The sequence below is a fragment of the Leguminivora glycinivorella genome, chromosome 3 (assembly GCF_023078275.1).
Source record: "Leguminivora glycinivorella isolate SPB_JAAS2020 chromosome 3, LegGlyc_1.1, whole genome shotgun sequence".
Lineage (NCBI taxonomy): Eukaryota > Metazoa > Arthropoda > Insecta > Lepidoptera > Tortricidae > Leguminivora > Leguminivora glycinivorella.
Genome location: NC_062973.1, coordinates 11,184,756 through 11,204,516, shown reverse-complemented (window position 1 = coordinate 11,204,516; position 19,761 = coordinate 11,184,756). Strand labels below are relative to the sequence as shown.

The 19,761-nt window shown below is 48.3% G+C and overlaps 1 protein-coding gene across 1 annotated transcript; it reads right to left on the bottom strand.

Moving 5' to 3' along the window:
• Positions 1 to 3,424: 3,424 nt before the first annotated feature.
• On the bottom strand, positions 3,425 to 19,381 carry LOC125224823. Its single transcript, XM_048128297.1, has 17 exons — positions 18,584 to 19,381; positions 18,134 to 18,285; positions 15,523 to 15,748; positions 15,128 to 15,423; positions 14,461 to 14,749; positions 13,954 to 14,110; positions 13,301 to 13,572; positions 12,744 to 12,914; positions 11,979 to 12,152; positions 11,519 to 11,662; positions 10,897 to 11,132; positions 10,618 to 10,720; positions 10,334 to 10,448; positions 9,896 to 9,996; positions 5,585 to 9,721; positions 3,924 to 4,039; positions 3,425 to 3,618 (listed from the first exon to the last, which is right to left on the bottom strand). The coding sequence occupies exons 1-17, from the start codon at positions 19,256 to 19,258 to the stop codon at positions 3,444 to 3,446; spliced, it is 7,539 nt and encodes a 2,512-aa protein (XP_047984254.1). The 5' UTR covers positions 19,259 to 19,381; the 3' UTR covers positions 3,425 to 3,443.
• Positions 19,382 to 19,761: the final 380 nt, after the last annotated feature.

Sequence of the window (19,761 nt, the reverse complement as noted above, 5' to 3'; positions counted from 1 at the left end):
GGAAAGGCACCCTTAACAGTCCTCAGCTAGCTCGCAGGATAACGCGCGTCCGCGGGAGAAAAATCCTCCTAAGCCTACATCGAAAACAGATGCCTTAATCTCGCTGTGCAAGGCTCTAAGTCACGCGGCCCCGGTAGCCCAAAGAAGCGCTGGCTGGACGTCGTGGGAGCGGACATACAAGAGAACAATCTCACGTCTAAGTATGCTGAAGACCGGGCAAAGTGGAGAAGACAGTAGGAAAGCGGACCCTGGCGCTAGGCCGGGAAAACGCTAGGTTGAAGAAGAAGAAGCCGCAGTGTGCGACCATATACGGGTCCAGTCCAGGGTGTGTGGATGCGCAGATTTATGACTAGAAAAACCGATGATTATTAAATATTAGGTTTTGGTTTTCTCTCGTGTTCGATATAATGCTTTATCGACAGTTTTTTTATGGGATGCGACAATTTATTATACTTATATTGAACCCCACCAAAATACAAGTTCATGGTAAATACGGTTACCCAATAGGAGGATTTTCTCCCGCGGACGCGCGTTATCCTGCGAGCTAGCTGAGGACTGTTAAGGGTGCCTTTCCACCAGAGATGTGTTATGGATGCTTCTGATATCCACAATCAGCTTAGTCGAACCCGTTCCTACTAGCGCTACGCTTTGTGAACAGTGAACATGATTGGTGGATATCAAACACTATCACGTTGCGCATCTCTAGTGGAAAGGTACCCTAAAGGGCCAGCAACGCGCATGTGGAGGCTCTAGATTGGCAGGCGTCATAGGCTACCGTAACTGCTAATCACCAGGCGGATCGTAACCGTATTTACCATGGTGTGGGACATATGAAAAAAATTACATTGCTGAAATTTATGTTTTAATTACTTCCTTTCATCAAATTTATGATTTTTATCATTTTTTATTTTACCAAAATAGTGAAAAATATTTATATTTTTGCTAAACATCAACGCTATACAAAAATTTGCCGCCTAATTCCCCATAAGTTGATACCAGAGACGATTTTTAAATTTTAGGATTTTTTTTCCATAGTAATTTTTCATACAACTTTTGGCGGTCGAAAAAACGCATTGTGCATAAATATATTTTACTATATTTTTAGTATATCAAAAAGACACACACAAAGAACTAAAAAAACCAAACTTCGGTTCTGTGGTAATTATTATGACCCCCAAGGCTATATCTCCTCTACTATGTCCACTACTAAACCCAAAAAAAATTCCCTGACTTTTCCCTGACTTTCCATGACCATTTAAGAAAATTTCCCTGACCAAATTTTCATTCTATGATGACATTTTTACCAATTTTGCTTAGGGTAGCAAAAAAATGTTCTTTTTTTGTCTTGAAAAAAAAAAAAGCAGTTTTGTCCTTCTTTCACGGCAAAACGGAGCGACGAATTGACGTGTTTTTTTAAGTGGAGATAGTTGAAGGGATGGAGAGTGACATAGGCTACTATTTGTCTCTTTCTAACGAAGCGAAGCCGCGGGCAAAACTATTAAACTTTAATTTCTGGTTTTATAAAACTAAACTTAACGAAATCTGTAGTTGGTAGTTATCACTATTTATTTTTGGCTACACCAGTTGCCGGCCCGTGCACTCTTATCAGGGTAGAGCGAGTTTGAGTTTCGGCGCCCTTGGATAATTTGTGCCAGAAAAAAATATCGCGAGCGTAGCGAGCGCGAAATTTTTTCTCCTCTTATACGTCCCTGGGGCTGATAGTAGTTATTATGTACAAAAAATAACAAACAACATGGAGTACCGAGGTACTATCAGGGCAGAGTCAGGAAAGCAAAAGCTTGAAATGAAAACGAGATTTCAAGCGTAGTGAGCGCGAAATATTGACTAATATATTAAGAAGTATTACCTAGGTATGACCTATGTAGAAATAGTAATCGCGAGCCAAGCGAGCGCGAAATTTTTACTCTGTTGTCAGCGTCGGGATGCCCATTTAGGTGTTTTGCCACTAAGTACATGCCTTTAGGTTTCCAAGTGCTTTAAAGTTTTCTCATCGTCACGCTTACTATGCTCCTTTGACTCATACAAAATTGCGCCTCTATGTGACGTTTTGCGCCATTGGCTTTATGAGGAACTCCGCTTTGGATTGTCGGATAGATACTTAGAATTTGGACAGCGACGTAACTTTGTCGTTCGGCCTCGCAACGTGGTTCGTCAAGGGCTAGAATCCTTCACGTCGCCCTAGCAAAACCACCACCTTATGAATGTTGTACATGGTGACATTTATTCCCTACCCCCCCTCGCCATTTTGGAATATGTGGGTTGGGCACGCAATGTAAAAAAAAATCTGGATTTTTTCCACATTTACGAATTTGGGCCGGACTGATTAAGGTCAGCTAGAGCATGAAGATATCCCTCATTCATTAGCCATCACTGGGTGGGATACTAGGGCAGGTACATTTGTCAAAAAAGTCTAAACAGACAATTCTAAGTTGCCTTACAATCACTACTAGGAAGATCTTTGCTGTCATGGATTGGTGCCAAATTTTTCCCTGACCTCCAAATCATTTCCCTGACTTTCCCTGACTTTCCATGACCACTATGAGCTTCCCTGACTTTTCCCTGACTTTCCCTGACTTTCCAGAAAGTGGACACCCTGTTTTGTGATAAGGTAAAAGTACTAGTGCTCGACACGCTAACTAATGCCCTATTACATTTTGACAATGACTCAAGGTTAAAATGTGGTACTGGCTTGGCTCTGGTACAGTTCATAAATATACGTACATTTCTTCACCTTAACTCGTTGCAATAAGGTGAAAAATGTACACATATTTATGAACTCGACCGTACCATAAATTTTAAACCACAAATTAATTCGTTTGTTATTGTTACATCTTTACCAAGTTGAGCTGCTTCTCATTTCATTGAATTTCCCTGACCATCATTTGCTTTCCCGACTTTCCAAAAAGTGACCCTGGTAATACGCTCATGATCATTGCCAAGGGATAGCTTTCTCTCTCTAAGGCCGATACTCCACTATCATATGTTTATCACAGAAATATCATAGGTCTGTATGCCTCCCTTTTTCTCAAACGTGAAGAAAAAGATCTATGTGAAGATATAGATGCCTATGATCATATTTCTATGACAAACATATGATAGTGGACTATCGGCCTAAAAGAAACTTATACAACCTTAAAGAAGATCTAAAGAAATAAAACATAACTTTTGCCATTTGGAATTCATTTTATTGCTATGATGAATTTATGATTTACATAAATTAAGCTTTATGTAAGTAGTCTTTCATAACTGTAGGCTTTCTTACTTAAAATATAAAGTTAAATATTTCTATTTTTCAATACCCTTTACTGGTATGCAGGTAAAAATATTTAAACATTCACAAGTTTAATCGACTTGCATTCACGCGACTATTGTAAAATGCTAAGCTTAGTTTATAATATGTCAATTATACATAAAATCTAAGTTTATTCCTTATCATCAATATCCATGTTTTCTGTGGAGATGATATCAGTCGTGTCTTTATCTTGGTTTGAAGAGTCGACTTCCGTGCTTGTGGGGACTTCTACTTCTTCTTTAGTTGATTTCACATCTTGGTCTTCTTGTTTCTTGATTTCCTCTTTCTTTGGCATCTTTTCATACCTGTTGAGAAAAGGATAATGAATTAATAAATATCAAAAACGTTTATACCGAAGTGCATCAAGTTAGGAAGTCGATATCCAGGTGCTTTCAATACTTTGAGGTGTAAATTGGAGAGTTGTATGTATGACTAACGTGAAATTCACTCCTCAGAGTATGGTCAAGCTTAACAAAGTCACCCTGTATAATGACTACTGGTTACTGCAAGATATTAAGGATTCATCCCCTTTTTCTCACTTGTTGCCCATCGATAGTGTTACAGGTTTAGAATTTCATTTTATATGCAATAAAGATATAAAACAACTCACTTTGACGGTCCGTTCACGACTTCTACGACGTCGTCGTCCTCGAACTTGATGTTCACGACGGCTTCCACTTTAGACTGGATGCTCTTCAAGGCGGAATGGAAGATTTTGGAGCTCGCCTGTAACATAAAATTATTTAAAAATAGGTGTATTTGGGTAGATAAAAAAGGGCGCTGGTGGCCTAACGGTAAGATCGTGCGAATACAGGGGTTGCGGGTTAAACCTTGTCTCGTAGAGTTTTTCGGTAATTATGTACGAAATTTCAGTCGCTTATCTGTGATGGAAATACTCGTAAGGAAAATGGACTGTTTCAATTTAGAGTCTAGTTATTCTCTGGGTTCGAAAGTCAGATGACATGGCAGTCGTTTTCGTTGGAACAAAATTTCGCCAATTTCGGAGATCGAGCGTCAAGTGAACGCGAGGCTCGGATAGGGTTCAGCCGTGGCTAAAACACTCGATAAGGCACGATGACGTATTCGGTCAGATCAATTTCAATTTGCCCTCGAACGCGCTCTCGAGCTTCGCACGCAACAAAATACACACATTAGACATATGTTTCGAGAAATGAGCCCCTGGCATAGCTGTGTGTAGTGTAGTATGTAGTGTGTACCTGCAGCGAGGTGACGCGCTTGTGCGCGGCGGCGAGCTGGTCGCTGAGCTCGCCCAGCTGCGCGGTGGCGCCGCGCTCGGCCTGCTGGCGCGACACGGCGGCCTGGCGCGCGCTGCGCAGCTGCGCCCGCGTGTCCTCCAGTGTGTAGTGTGTAGTGTAGTATGTAGTGTGTACCTGCAGCGAGGTGACGCGCTTGTGCGCGGCGGCGAGCTGGTCGCTGAGCTCGCCCAGCTGCGCGGTGGCGCCGCGCTCGGCCTGCTGGCGCGACACGGCGGCCTGGCGCGCGCTGCGCAGCGCGCTCGCGCAGCGCCCGCGTGTCCTCCAGTGTGTAGTGTGTAGTGTAGTATGTAGTGTGTACCTGCAGCGAGGTGACGCGCTTCTGCGCGGCGGCGAGCTGGTCGCTGAGCTCGCCCAGCTGCGCGGTGGCGCCGCGCTCGGCCTGCTGGCGCGACACGGCGGCCTGGCGCGCGCTGCGCAGCTGCGCCCGCGTGTCCTCCAGTGTGTAGTGTGTAGTGTAGTATGTAGTGTGTACCTGCAGCGAGGTGACGCGCTTGTGCGCGGCGGCGAGCTGGTCGCTGAGCTCGCCCAGCTGCGCGGTGGCGCCGCGCTCGGCCTGCTGGCGCGACACGGCGGCCTGGCGCGCGCTGCGCAGCTGCGCCCGCGTGTCCTCCAGTGTGTAGTGTGTAGTGTAGTATGTAGTGTGTACCTGCAGCGAGGTGACGCGCTTGTGCGCGGCGGCGAGCTGGTCGCTGAGCTCGCCCAGCTGCGCGGTGGCGCCGCGCTCGGCCTGCTGGCGCGACACGGCGGCCTGGCGCGCGCTGCGCAGCTGCGCCCGCGTGTCCTCCAGTGTGTAGTGTGTAGTGTAGTATGTAGTGTGTACCTGCAGCGAGGTGACGCGCTTGTGCGCGGCGGCGAGCTGGTCGCTGAGCTCGCCCAGCTGCGCGGTGGCGCCGCGCTCGGCCTGCTGGCGCGACACGGCGGCCTGGCGCGCGCTGCGCAGCTGCGCCCGCGTGTCCTCCAGTGTGTAGTGTGTAGTGTAGTATGTAGTGTGTACCTGCAGCGAGGTGACGCGCTTGTGCGCGGCGGCGAGCTGGTCGCTGAGCTCGCCCAGCTGCGCGGTGGCGCCGCGCTCGGCCTGCTGGCGCGACACGGCGGCCTGGCGCGCGCTGCGCAGCTGCGCCCGCGTGTCCTCCAGTGTGTAGTGTGTAGTGTAGTATGTAGTGTGTACCTGCAGCGAGGTGACGCGCTTGTGCGCGGCGGCGAGCTGGTCGCTGAGCTCGCCCAGCTGCGCGGTGGCGCCGCGCTCGGCCTGCTGGCGCGACACGGCGGCCTGGCGCGCGCTGCGCAGCTGCGCCCGCGTGTCCTCCAGTGTGTAGTGTGTAGTGTAGTATGTAGTGTGTACCTGCAGCGAGGTGACGCGCTTGTGCGCGGCGGCGAGCTGGTCGCTGAGCTCGCCCAGCTGCGCGGTGGCGCCGCGCTCGGCCTGCTGGCGCGACACGGCGGCCTGGCGCGCGCTGCGCAGCTGCGCCCGCGTGTCCTCCAGTGTGTAGTGTGTAGTGTAGTATGTAGTGTGTACCTGCAGCGAGGTGACGCGCTTGTGCGCGGCGGCGAGCTGGTCGCTGAGCTCGCCCAGCTGCGCGGTGGCGCCGCGCTCGGCCTGCTGGCGCGACACGGCGGCCTGGCGCGCGCTGCGCAGCTGCGCCCGCGTGTCCTCCAGTGTGTAGTGTGTAGTGTAGTATGTAGTGTGTACCTGCAGCGAGGTGACGCGCTTGTGCGCGGCGGCGAGCTGGTCGCTGAGCTCGCCCAGCTGCGCGGTGGCGCCGCGCTCGGCCTGCTGGCGCGACACGGCGGCCTGGCGCGCGCTGCGCAGCTGCGCCCGCGTGTCCTCCAGTGTGTAGTGTGTAGTGTAGTATGTAGTGTGTACCTGCAGCGAGGTGACGCGCTTGTGCGCGGCGGCGAGCTGGTCGCTGAGCTCGCCCAGCTGCGCGGTGGCGCCGCGCTCGGCCTGCTGGCGCGACACGGCGGCCTGGCGCGCGCTGCGCAGCTGCGCCCGCGTGTCCTCCAGTGTGTAGTGTGTAGTGTAGTATGTAGTGTGTACCTGCAGCGAGGTGACGCGCTTGTGCGCGGCGGCGAGCTGGTCGCTGAGCTCGCCCAGCTGCGCGGTGGCGCCGCGCTCGGCCTGCTGGCGCGACACGGCGGCCTGGCGCGCGCTGCGCAGCTGCGCCCGCGTGTCCTCCAGTGTGTAGTGTGTAGTGTAGTATGTAGTGTGTACCTGCAGCGAGGTGACGCGCTTGTGCGCGGCGGCGAGCTGGTCGCTGAGCTCGCCCAGCTGCGCGGTGGCGCCGCGCTCGGCCTGCTGGCGCGACACGGCGGCCTGGCGCGCGCTGCGCAGCTGCGCCCGCGTGTCCTCCAGTGTGTAGTGTGTAGTGTAGTATGTAGTGTGTACCTGCAGCGAGGTGACGCGCTTGTGCGCGGCGGCGAGCTGGTCGCTGAGCTCGCCCAGCTGCGCGGTGGCGCCGCGCTCGGCCTGCTGGCGCGACACGGCGGCCTGGCGCGCGCTGCGCAGCTGCGCCCGCGTGTCCTCCAGTGTGTAGTGTGTAGTGTAGTATGTAGTGTGTACCTGCAGCGAGGTGACGCGCTTGTGCGCGGCGGCGAGCTGGTCGCTGAGCTCGCCCAGCTGCGCGGTGGCGCCGCGCTCGGCCTGCTGGCGCGACACGGCGGCCTGGCGCGCGCTGCGCAGCTGCGCCCGCGTGTCCTCCAGTGTGTAGTGTGTAGTGTAGTATGTAGTGTGTACCTGCAGCGAGGTGACGCGCTTGTGCGCGGCGGCGAGCTGGTCGCTGAGCTCGCCCAGCTGCGCGGTGGCGCCGCGCTCGGCCTGCTGGCGCGACACGGCGGCCTGGCGCGCGCTGCGCAGCTGCGCCCGCGTGTCCTCCAGTGTGTAGTGTGTAGTGTAGTATGTAGTGTGTACCTGCAGCGAGGTGACGCGCTTGTGCGCGGCGGCGAGCTGGTCGCTGAGCTCGCCCAGCTGCGCGGTGGCGCCGCGCTCGGCCTGCTGGCGCGACACGGCGGCCTGGCGCGCGCTGCGCAGCTGCGCCCGCGTGTCCTCCAGTGTGTAGTGTGTAGTGTAGTATGTAGTGTGTACCTGCAGCGAGGTGACGCGCTTGTGCGCGGCGGCGAGCTGGTCGCTGAGCTCGCCCAGCTGCGCGGTGGCGCCGCGCTCGGCCTGCTGGCGCGACACGGCGGCCTGGCGCGCGCTGCGCAGCTGCGCCCGCGTGTCCTCCAGTGTGTAGTGTGTAGTGTAGTATGTAGTGTGTACCTGCAGCGAGGTGACGCGCTTGTGCGCGGCGGCGAGCTGGTCGCTGAGCTCGCCCAGCTGCGCGGTGGCGCCGCGCTCGGCCTGCTGGCGCGACACGGCGGCCTGGCGCGCGCTGCGCAGCTGCGCCCGCGTGTCCTCCAGTGTGTAGTGTGTAGTGTAGTATGTAGTGTGTACCTGCAGCGAGGTGACGCGCTTGTGCGCGGCGGCGAGCTGGTCGCTGAGCTCGCCCAGCTGCGCGGTGGCGCCGCGCTCGGCCTGCTGGCGCGACACGGCGGCCTGGCGCGCGCTGCGCAGCTGCGCCCGCGTGTCCTCCAGTGTGTAGTGTGTAGTGTAGTATGTAGTGTGTACCTGCAGCGAGGTGACGCGCTTGTGCGCGGCGGCGAGCTGGTCGCTGAGCTCGCCCAGCTGCGCGGTGGCGCCGCGCTCGGCCTGCTGGCGCGACACGGCGGCCTGGCGCGCGCTGCGCAGCTGCGCCCGCGTGTCCTCCAGTGTGTAGTGTGTAGTGTAGTATGTAGTGTGTACCTGCAGCGAGGTGACGCGCTTGTGCGCGGCGGCGAGCTGGTCGCTGAGCTCGCCCAGCTGCGCGGTGGCGCCGCGCTCGGCCTGCTGGCGCGACACGGCGGCCTGGCGCGCGCTGCGCAGCTGCGCCCGCGTGTCCTCCAGTGTGTAGTGTGTAGTGTAGTATGTAGTGTGTACCTGCAGCGAGGTGACGCGCTTGTGCGCGGCGGCGAGCTGGTCGCTGAGCTCGCCCAGCTGCGCGGTGGCGCCGCGCTCGGCCTGCTGGCGCGACACGGCGGCCTGGCGCGCGCTGCGCAGCTGCGCCCGCGTGTCCTCCAGTGTGTAGTGTGTAGTGTAGTATGTAGTGTGTACCTGCAGCGAGGTGACGCGCTTGTGCGCGGCGGCGAGCTGGTCGCTGAGCTCGCCCAGCTGCGCGGTGGCGCCGCGCTCGGCCTGCTGGCGCGACACGGCGGCCTGGCGCGCGCTGCGCAGCTGCGCCCGCGTGTCCTCCAGTGTGTAGTGTGTAGTGTAGTATGTAGTGTGTACCTGCAGCGAGGTGACGCGCTTGTGCGCGGCGGCGAGCTGGTCGCTGAGCTCGCCCAGCTGCGCGGTGGCGCCGCGCTCGGCCTGCTGGCGCGACACGGCGGCCTGGCGCGCGCTGCGCAGCTGCGCCCGCGTGTCCTCCAGTGTGTAGTGTGTAGTGTAGTATGTAGTGTGTACCTGCAGCGAGGTGACGCGCTTGTGCGCGGCGGCGAGCTGGTCGCTGAGCTCGCCCAGCTGCGCGGTGGCGCCGCGCTCGGCCTGCTGGCGCGACACGGCGGCCTGGCGCGCGCTGCGCAGCTGCGCCCGCGTGTCCTCCAGTGTGTAGTGTGTAGTGTAGTATGTAGTGTGTACCTGCAGCGAGGTGACGCGCTTGTGCGCGGCGGCGAGCTGGTCGCTGAGCTCGCCCAGCTGCGCGGTGGCGCCGCGCTCGGCCTGCTGGCGCGACACGGCGGCCTGGCGCGCGCTGCGCAGCTGCGCCCGCGTGTCCTCCAGTGTGTAGTGTGTAGTGTAGTATGTAGTGTGTACCTGCAGCGAGGTGACGCGCTTGTGCGCGGCGGCGAGCTGGTCGCTGAGCTCGCCCAGCTGCGCGGTGGCGCCGCGCTCGGCCTGCTGGCGCGACACGGCGGCCTGGCGCGCGCTGCGCAGCTGCGCCCGCGTGTCCTCCAGTGTGTAGTGTGTAGTGTAGTATGTAGTGTGTACCTGCAGCGAGGTGACGCGCTTGTGCGCGGCGGCGAGCTGGTCGCTGAGCTCGCCCAGCTGCGCGGTGGCGCCGCGCTCGGCCTGCTGGCGCGACACGGCGGCCTGGCGCGCGCTGCGCAGCTGCGCCCGCGTGTCCTCCAGTGTGTAGTGTGTAGTGTAGTATGTAGTGTGTACCTGCAGCGAGGTGACGCGCTTGTGCGCGGCGGCGAGCTGGTCGCTGAGCTCGCCCAGCTGCGCGGTGGCGCCGCGCTCGGCCTGCTGGCGCGACACGGCGGCCTGGCGCGCGCTGCGCAGCTGCGCCCGCGTGTCCTCCAGCGCGGCTTCCAGGCGCCCGCGAGTCGCCGCGTTGCGCGCCTCCGCGGCCACCAGCGCGCCCACGTCGATCACGCGAGACTTGTACACCACCACACCTGCACGGAATCAAGGTTAATGAAGGAATTTAAACTGATAACACTCCATACGTTTCGTGCTTGCCGAAACATACCGACACTACGGTATCCACACTTGGCGATCCCGAAGTTTGTCGAACGCCACAAAAACCGATAATTATCACCATACCAAAATTTATCTAACTTCATCTCTCAAGTATGAATTGATGGACTGAGTAAAAGTGGCGTCGACTTAGTGTGTGGACTGGCAGATTCATAAATGCAAATAACGCATGTATATTTTTTCAAGGGTTTGATTTGAAACAAATATATTTTCATAAAAAAAACTATAAACAATAACAAACAAAAATATATTTACCCTTTTCACTAATATCCTTAGTTTCACTAGACGCGGACTCTCCCTCAGAGGGCCTATTAAAGACCGGCAACAGCTCTCGGTTACCAGCTGCAATAGCGGCCTCTAGTTCGGCGATCTAAAATAAACATTCACATTATACCTAACAGTATATATAATATATATATATATATATATATATATATATATACCGACATCGACAGTTCAGTTGTGCAGTATTCTATAAGACATCTGTACTGGAAAATGTTCTAAATGTGAACATAATTATTGTATTTGAGATAACTTACGTGAGGTGGCACCTCCTGAGGAACGACCGCGGTGTCGAGCGGCAGATCTTGCATCGCCTCGTGTGAGCCGGCCACGAGATCCTTGATGGACTGGATAAGGGTCCTACATGCAAAAAAATACATTAGCAAACGATTAAAAAACATGTTTCGTTAATTTCATGGCAAACTGCAGTATCTTTGATACTTTCAATTAATTTAAAGCGAGCTTTCTTTCAACTAGAATATATATTCTATTTTCACCACTCACAACCGTCAGAAAAATTACAAGCCTCAACTCACTTGTAACTAAACGAGTCCTTGATGCAAACTTTCTCAAGCACGTTGCGTATCTGAGATCGGGATAACTGCAGGCCCAAGCTCATGAAGAGGTTCTGCAAGTCTTTCTTGGTGACGTGTCCACCGCGAGCTGTGTCGAAGTATACCAGTGACAGCAGCAGGTAGGGGTCGGGTGGGAGCTCTACGCCGCGGCTGCGCCGCCGGGGAGACGTGCTGCGCTCGTCATCACTCGCCGAACCCTGGGGGATAGAAGAAAATTAAAAACACTATGAAAATAGGGTGGTTTGAAATATTCATTATGGATATCTTCACATAAGAAAATGTATGAAGTAAAGACAAAGGCTTACTACAATCTGAGTAAAACGAGATGACTCTTTTCTTTCTGCAGGCTAATGACAAAAGTGGTTAAGGGCCACTTGCACTAAGCACTTAACTCAGGGTTAGTGGGCTGTCGTCTGTCAAATTCCATATAAAATGGTGGGTTAACCCTCCATTTTCGTTGGTGCAAGTGGCCCTAAGTGATAAAACATGAAAACTAATGTTTCTTATGTAATTGAAATAAATAAGTACATGAGTCGAAACTAATCTCCCCTCCCCTATGTTTAGATACTGTAGATTGTCTTACCCGCCGGTCCCGCCGCCGAGAGACTTCACGTTTGTCATCTCGCCGCTCGTCTTTCTTATCCTTTTCCTCTTTTTTCTCCTCTTTCTTTTCTTCTTTCTTTTCCTCCTTTTTGTCGTCTTTCTTCTCATCTTCTTTTTTGTCGTCCTAAAATATAACACATATAATATTATTTTCATTAAATACTACAAATACATACAATAATAACCTAACCACAAAATTAAAATTTTGAAAAAACCCCTGACCGCGACATAGTGGACCCATTTTCATGAAACATGGCTAAGAGCACTCCCGACTAACTCAGCTTTCAAACAAAAAAATTAAGTAATCAAGAGTTACGATGCCACTGACAGAGACACACACACAGACAGACAAACAGACAGACACATCAAACTTATAACACCCCATCGTTTTTGCGTCGGGGGTTAAAAACATCAAAAAAGTAATAGTAGCAAATTTTTACCTTCTTCTCAGCTTTGTCAGCAGTCTTTTCGTCTTTAACTACTTCCTTCGATTCTTTATCCTTGACTTCCTTCACTTCCTCAACCTTTTCGGGCAATGTGTAAAGTGTTTTGTAAATGTAGAAGCCGAAATCACGCATAAGCATCTCGTTCAAAAGTTCGGCAAACACGAACAGCTGCAAATAAAAACGTTTTACAATATTGTTTATAAATTTCAAATGGGTCAAATAAGTCGTCGGTGGTTGATATGGCTTAATTTCGAAATAATTACAACCATCATAAGCTTCATTATACCTGAAACGGTAAAAAATTACACAATACAAATACAACCATTTGGACAGTATCAAAAGTGCGTTTGTAGAGTATGACATTGATTTTAACTTCTGATTAGCAGAAACGTCTGCAATCGATGCCGTTAGGCTTAGAATAAATTTAAAAGTGGAAAATGTCTGCCTTCCAGAGGCCGTGAGTCTTTGAGTCTCTCCTTCAAGTCTCACCCAAGGCAGACATTTTCCACTTTTAAATTTATATTAAGCTTATGACATTGATCGTAGTTGCCTCTAAGTGGACTATGAAAATAGCCTCGATGGATTACCGGGTGTTGACTAAAGAAAGGCTAAATCAGTTTGAATAATAATCTCTTTACATCCACATTAGTTTACTACCTAACTTTCTTGGTAGACAAAAATTGAGCGTCGTTTGTTACGAGTGTTGACATTTTGTTATCGATTTGTTGTCTTTCTTGTGTAATTTTAAGTCATTGTTACCTCAAAGCTGTGCTCCTTGTTGTCGGTGATGCGGTAGTCGAGCAGGAAGGACAGCGTGGCGATGTTGCAGGTGAACTTGCCGCCCTTGGCCGTGGCGGACGGGTGCACGAGGATGTGAGGCGTGTTCGGCACTTCGTAGCGTGACTTTAGCGTCTGCCTCTCTTTCTCGAGCTGTCAAAAAGAGGTGGTTTTACTTGTAGCAAAATGAACTAATACGACCAGAATTGGCGCTAAAATGCTTTTTCTTCTGGAGCAGCAATACTCAACTGCTTTTGAGGTGACCTGGTGGGGTGGTGGGTGGTGATATTGGTATAGATTCATAACCTACATATAAGAAAATTCACCTTGCAACAACAACTGCAAGGCGATCTTTGTAGCCCTCATAAAAAAGGCTATCGCTGATCTGAATTCTGAAGTAATCAACAATGTGGTGCAGTTTTATTGGATTCTTCAGAAGATAAGAGAACATTGGATATCCTCAGAATGGGATATATGAAGTTCACACGGTAATAAAAATGCATTTTAACAACATTTGCAATAATTTCTACTGAACTCACCCTTTTCAACTCCTGTTCAATTTCCTTCTCAGACTTCGGTGCCGGTTTTTTCTCCTTATCCTCCTTTTTCTCCTCTTTCTTATCTTCCTTCTCCGCTTTAGGCTCATCCTTGTCATCCGATATCTCTATGGACTCGTCTTTAGAGGCATCCTTCTTTTCTGGCTCTGGTTCTGCGTCGTCGTCTAACACCTCGACCTCATCGCCTTTCGTTTCCTTTTCTTCCTCTTGTTTGACCAGCTTTGAGAGGCGGGACACTAGTTGAGCACGGAGACCTGTGAAACAAGGTTTGGCATTAGTTTAGTTGACACGTGAAAATATAAATTTGTAACTAGTGATCGACACAAACGTTGCCACACTGCGGAATTAAGAGTGAAAATCTTATCTAATAAAGTTATTTAAAATAAAATTCAATACAATCATTTTTTTACAAAATCGTGGGATTTTAGTCATGTCCTTTTATGTTTATAGACTATTTTTTATATTGTACTATTTTTTTTACTAGGAAACACACGTTGTGACATCATCCATACCAATCACAGTTTGTAACAATTGTAACCAGAACTAAAGTAATATCAATTCATAGATATGTTTCAGAAATAATTATGCTATGGGAGGTGAATGAACTTATGACAAAATGTTATCTAAATATTTACCTTTGCAGCTGACATTGCGAGCTCTCAGCTCTTGGCGCAGTTGGTCAACTTTAATGGTCCTCAGATCAATCTTGGAATAATGTGTGGGCTCAGGCCTTTCCTCATCATCATCATTCTCATCTATGGTTATGGTACTGTCATCATGGCTTGACGTATCCTAAAATATAAGCAATCATTGTAGGATTTGCAGCATTCCTAGGTCGCGTTAAAGAAGTATAAAGAATTATCTGATTTTATAAATCCTTCAATTAGCAAGATAGTTGTAAAAATATGAATCTACTGTGTGATCAAACTTTCTTATTTTAAAAGAAAGTAATAATGATGTTTAAAAAAGTTTACGGGACTCTTGTCTCTAATTTTTAAAGGGCTAGCAAGTAAAAAGAAAGGAAGTAAATATAAAGTGAGATTGAAGTTTGTCGCATCTCCATGACATCTGGGGGGCGGCAGGACGCGCAGGCATCGCACCGGGAGTCGGCCGGAAATAACCAAACAAAACTGGGAACAAACAATTTTGGATTTGTCCGCTGTCGCCTGCGCCGCGGGCTCCGCGACGGCGGCCGGCTCGGCGGGCGCGGCGGCTGCGGCGGGCTGCGGCGCCGCCGCCACCTCCGCCGCGAGGATGTCGAGGTTCCTTATCGCGTTGTCGCAGGCGGTCTTATATGTCTCCTGAACGTTGGCCCACTCGATACGCGACGGCTGCGCCGACCACACGTCGGGCAGGAACAACACCACAGACTCGAGCCGCGACTTGCCGTTGCTGCCCTCGCGCCAGTAGTAAAACTCCACCATTCGGTACCTGCGCGGGTAACACAGTTATAGTACCATACTCACAAGACCGCGACCACCGCGTGGACGCGACACATCCGGAGAGACAAAACTGCCGTTTTGGTTGGTCGTACATCGATACTGCATCCGATCGATCGCCATTCGTGATGTACGAACGCCTCCATAATTTCACAAAAGGAATGTGTTCGACCATGATTAAGTTTACGGAATGGTAAAACTTGGAAACTTCTTATTTTACTTCAGGGCACTGCTCTACTTACGCGTAGCATTTTAAAGCTGATTCATGAATATTAAAATAAGAAGTTTAATTCTTAAGGTTAACGGAATCAGCATAAAAACAGCATCAGGGCAGAAGACCACAAAGTTCGCCGTAAAAAGTGACACTTACCATTGGGTGCAGTTAGACAAATCGATTCCAGTCAGGGCCTTGCATGTGCGTATGGCGGTCCTGACCAGGACGCTGGGATCTGATTGAGGGTTTTCGCCATCCAGAGAAGGACTCCATGGTCCACCTATAGCAAAATTTTCACCACCTTTTCCTTTCTGGCCAACAAGGAACTTGATCAAACGGGTAGGGTGCAAGGGAGTTTTGGAATTGGTGGAGCGTTTGTCTTTCTCATCTACTTTAGTCAGCCCACATTTCTGGTAAAGTGATTCCAGTGTAGGCATGCTGATCAACATCACCTAAAAAAATACGTAGAATTAAATAATAATTCTTATTTAAAGATTTTTTTTAATAATTCAGTGAAAGAACATTAAGATACTGTAAGTTTGAATTAATACCTTAGCTGAAAATCTGTAATCCGCATCTGGAGGTTCCAAGACGGAGTCATTGCCCAGAGGATTGTCGATATCCTTGTTCATGATGTAGTACTGACATGGGTTGTTGAGCGACAGTGGGGACTGCGGCGGGAATGTCTCGCCCCATTTCACTTGGGCATTGAAGAAGTCGGACGGCACATACATGTTAGTGTACCTTTGAGACAATGCTGGGACATCTAGCTGGACGCTGTCAGGAGGTAAATAAAATAAGCCAATGTCAAAGAAAGTATGTTTAAAAAGTCTACACAATGGATGGAGATGTCCCTCCATAGGTTGTAAAATGAGTGAAGATGATGTACCCAATCTGCAGCAGGACCTCTTTCTCTCCTCGAATCTGAACCCTGATAATTTGACTCCCCGTTCGGATTACTCGTATAGTATACCACCAGTTGTTGTATAGTATACCACCAGATTCTTTTGTCAAAACTTCACAAATACGGAATACGGGGCAATGTATATGATCTTATCAAATCATACTTAACAGGTCGCAAACAATGTACACAAATCGAGAGAATATGCCCAAAGACAAAAAAGGAAGTCCGGCACCTATCAAACTTCAAAGACATAAGCTACGGTGTACCTCAAGGCAGTGTTCTAGGTCCACTCCTCTTTCTCATATACATTAATGACCTACCTAAAGCCGTAAACCACCCAATGGTACTGTTTGCCGACGATAGTACAATTATATTTTGGAGACTGACATAAATGTACACCAGGAGAATATTAATCAAGCTCTACATAGTATTATTGAATGGCTTAATAAAAATAACCTACATGTAAATATTGAAAAAACTAATTTCATGAACTTTAATTTGCGTACCAACAATGCACCTAATCTAGTTATTACTTACCAAGACCAAAGAATTAATGAAACTGCATCTACCAAATTTTTAGGTTTAAGTTTAGATAGTAATCTGACATGGAAAAATCAAATTGACACTTTATGTACAAAACTTAATCAATTTAGCTATGCACTATATAATTTAAGGAAAGTAGTTAATAAATCAGCTGTACTAACAGTATACCATGCACATGTGACGTCAACTTTAAGATACGGTATAATGTTTTGGGGCAATGCTACTGATCGTGAATTGGTTTTCATGAGTCAAAAGAAATGCTTAAGATCGTTATGCGGTATTACATTCATGGATTCGTGTAAACCCCATTTTATAGAACTAAAAATACTCACAGTCCCTTGTTTATACGTGTATGAAATAGCAACTTATGTTAAAAGTAATATAAAACAATTTACGAAATTCAATAGCCTACGTCACCAGGGAAAAATTAATTATAAGCTATCTAGAACCGCCTGTGTATCTAAAAGTATAATTGGTATGGCGCCTAGAATATACAATAAATTACCATTAAGCATCTTTACGACTTGAAAATATAAAAGAATTTAAATCTACACTTTATAACTTTTTAGCGGCTAAGGCATACTATAGTATTAAAGAGTATCTTAATGATGTATAATAATAATTTAATAAAGTAGCTGATAAGTAATATAAGTATGCATGCGATGCACACAACATTTTATAAATATTTGCATGTCTTTGTGACAAAACATGTAGCTCTATAAATTGAATATGCATGACCTTTTGTACCATGTTTTAGCAAATAAATGACTGATTCTGAGTATAGATTGGTTATTTGTATAAAAGTAAACAAATAATGTTGTGAAATTTAAATGCTGTAAAAGTAATTTTATAAGTCCAATATTTTAGTTTATCAGGTAGTATTTTATGACAAATAAAATGCTTTGTCTTGTTTTTTTCGCAATAGCATTAGACATTTGGTAAACAACTGGCTAGACATCAACCCTTCCCTTGAAGAGTGCATTCGGATTACAGAGGGGTTCATATTGAAGAGTGCTGTATTTGATGACAAATTTATGTCTATCACATGAAATCAACTGACATTTGCAATAATATAAACATAAGACTTAAACAAACAATGTTTTACAGTGTAAATTTTTGTTTCCTTATTTATAACTACCTTTTCCCCGCAGCTTCGCGTTCAATTCGAAAATTGCTGAATTCTCCATACAAACTTCCACCACCCATTTCAGGGAAGTGGGGGGTTAGAAAGAGATAAAAAGTAGCCTATGTCACTCTCCATCCCTTCAACTATCTCCACTTAAAGAATCGCGTGAATTCGTCGCTCCGTTTTGCCGTGAAAGACGGACAAACAGACAGACACACACACTTTCCTATTTATAATATTAGTATGGATTTGTACAAGGTCTAAAATTTATTGCTTTATAAAAGTTGCTTAGTGTTAAAGGCAAATGTGCTCTATGTATGAAAATACAAAAGATGTTAAAGAACATCATTCAGCAATTCTTAAAGAGTAAATCTTCACAACAGTAATACGCAAGCCTAACCCCTCAGATGCTGAACAATATTTTAAAATTTTTGCACTGTGTTGAAACCTCATATGGGTCAATTTTCAATACAAAATGGTGTAACCACATACCAATGTTGGAGAAGTGTCACATTTGAGGCTTCTTGCCACACGATAGGCTAACAAGAATCTATCATTAATTCTATTTCAATATAAAAATTACACTTACATGTCCAATGGCATACGCGGCACTCTGACTACATATTTGACTGGTGAAGGTTGGTGAATCACTGGGCGCTTGCGGGGTGGAGAATCTCTCCTGATCACCCTGTTTTCATGGATGTTCCTTGAGCGGGAGCGGCTTCTGGTTCTTGAGCGTTTCTGGACAGTTAATTTAATTTATTAATAGGGTAATTGTGCCCATTTCACTATAGTAGTCTCAACTGTTTTGAAAGCTCAAGAACATAGGAACCCAATTTCAAGTAGTAAACATGGAGCTTGCTATAAATTTGACTGTATAAAACAGCTCATTCATATTTAACTTGGCACAAAAAATTTGCTTCCAACTAGTATATAATTTACGGGCCAACAACAATTTAGAAATTATAAAGTGCAAACAGTGTGGAACATAATTATAGGTCTGCTATGTGATGAGTTTATTAGTAAGATGTATATTTACCCTGTTATCTCTATCTCTCATGTCTCTGTTATCTCTGCCTCTCGGCATGCGATCCTTCCTGTTAGACTGTCTATCACCTGAGGGTGGTGGTACAGCATTATAGTTGTTGCTTTTTGGGGTGTTCTGCTTCTGATTACCTGGCCCATTTTTAGGCAGCACTTGCACTCTAGTCGCGTTCCACTTGAACGGCATGTTAGGGTTGTAGTTCGCCTCCACCAGAACTCTGTCGTTTACTTTTGGAATGATGCCCTTGGCGCACACGGAAGTTTGATAAAAGACATCGTGATCGACAAAACCGAAGTCGTTATGAGTCTTTGTTACAGTTCCTGTAAACACCCTCTGTTCATTGGATGGAGCCGTACCCCCCGATGAGTTGTTTTGATACATTCCCGGGTTCATAGCACGTGGTGTCGGGTACGCAACAACATTGCCCGGGTACATTTGACCTTGGGTCATTTGGTTCATTTGCATTTGCCCTGCCATTGGCATGGACATGCCACTCTGAGCTTGCATCATACTCGGATTAAACACAGCGGGAGTTTGTTGGAATGGCATCATACCCTGTTGTGTCATCATAGAGTTAGGGTCCATGATTTGCGTATTCATGCCGGTCATGTTTGTATTCACATTTGATCGCGCCCATGGCGGGTTTTTGGCTCCGCTGCCGGTCTGCATTATCACTTAAATCAATAAAAACTAGCACTTTTAACGTATCTTAAGCCACTACACCTTTAAAACAATTCACAATCTAAGCGTTACACAAGGACGCTTGCACAGCCAGTCAGCCACAATATGGCGGCAGGCGGCGAACCAGTGTTGCCAGACGGAATCTGAAGTATACAGTAGAAAAATGAATAAAAAACCAGTAGATCAGGAAAAAAAGCAGTAGACTACAAATATTGATACTAAGTGAAGAAGAATGAAAGAAAAATTATGCTGTGACACGATCGAACACGGTCCTGGAACTCTTTTAGACTTCTCGCGATTTCAAATTCATGCAGATTGGCGTTGATAGGTTTTGGATAAAACATACGAAGGTCATTTTTGATAATTTTTTTTCTTTCTTATCCATGATTAAATGTTTGTATGAAAAAAAAAGAATCAGAATCCGGCCCACATCAAGAAAAAACTTATCCCATACAATTTTTACGAAGATAAACTTATTCCACACTAGCGGC

Bases quoted from the DNA above. Each gene is read 5' to 3' on its own strand.
- LOC125224823 (XM_048128297.1), bottom strand. From the start codon at position 19,258: ATGCAGACCGGCAGCGGAGCCAAAAACCCGCCATGGGCGCGATCAAAT. The intron at 12,153-12,743 runs GTAACAATGACT...TTTTATTTGCAG, and splicing joins ACAAGGAGCACAGCTTTGAG to CTGTTCGTGTTTGCCGAACT. The intron at 11,663-11,978 runs GTAAAAATTTGC...GTTATATTTTAG, and splicing joins CTGACAAAGCTGAGAAGAAG to GACGACAAAAAAGAAGATGA.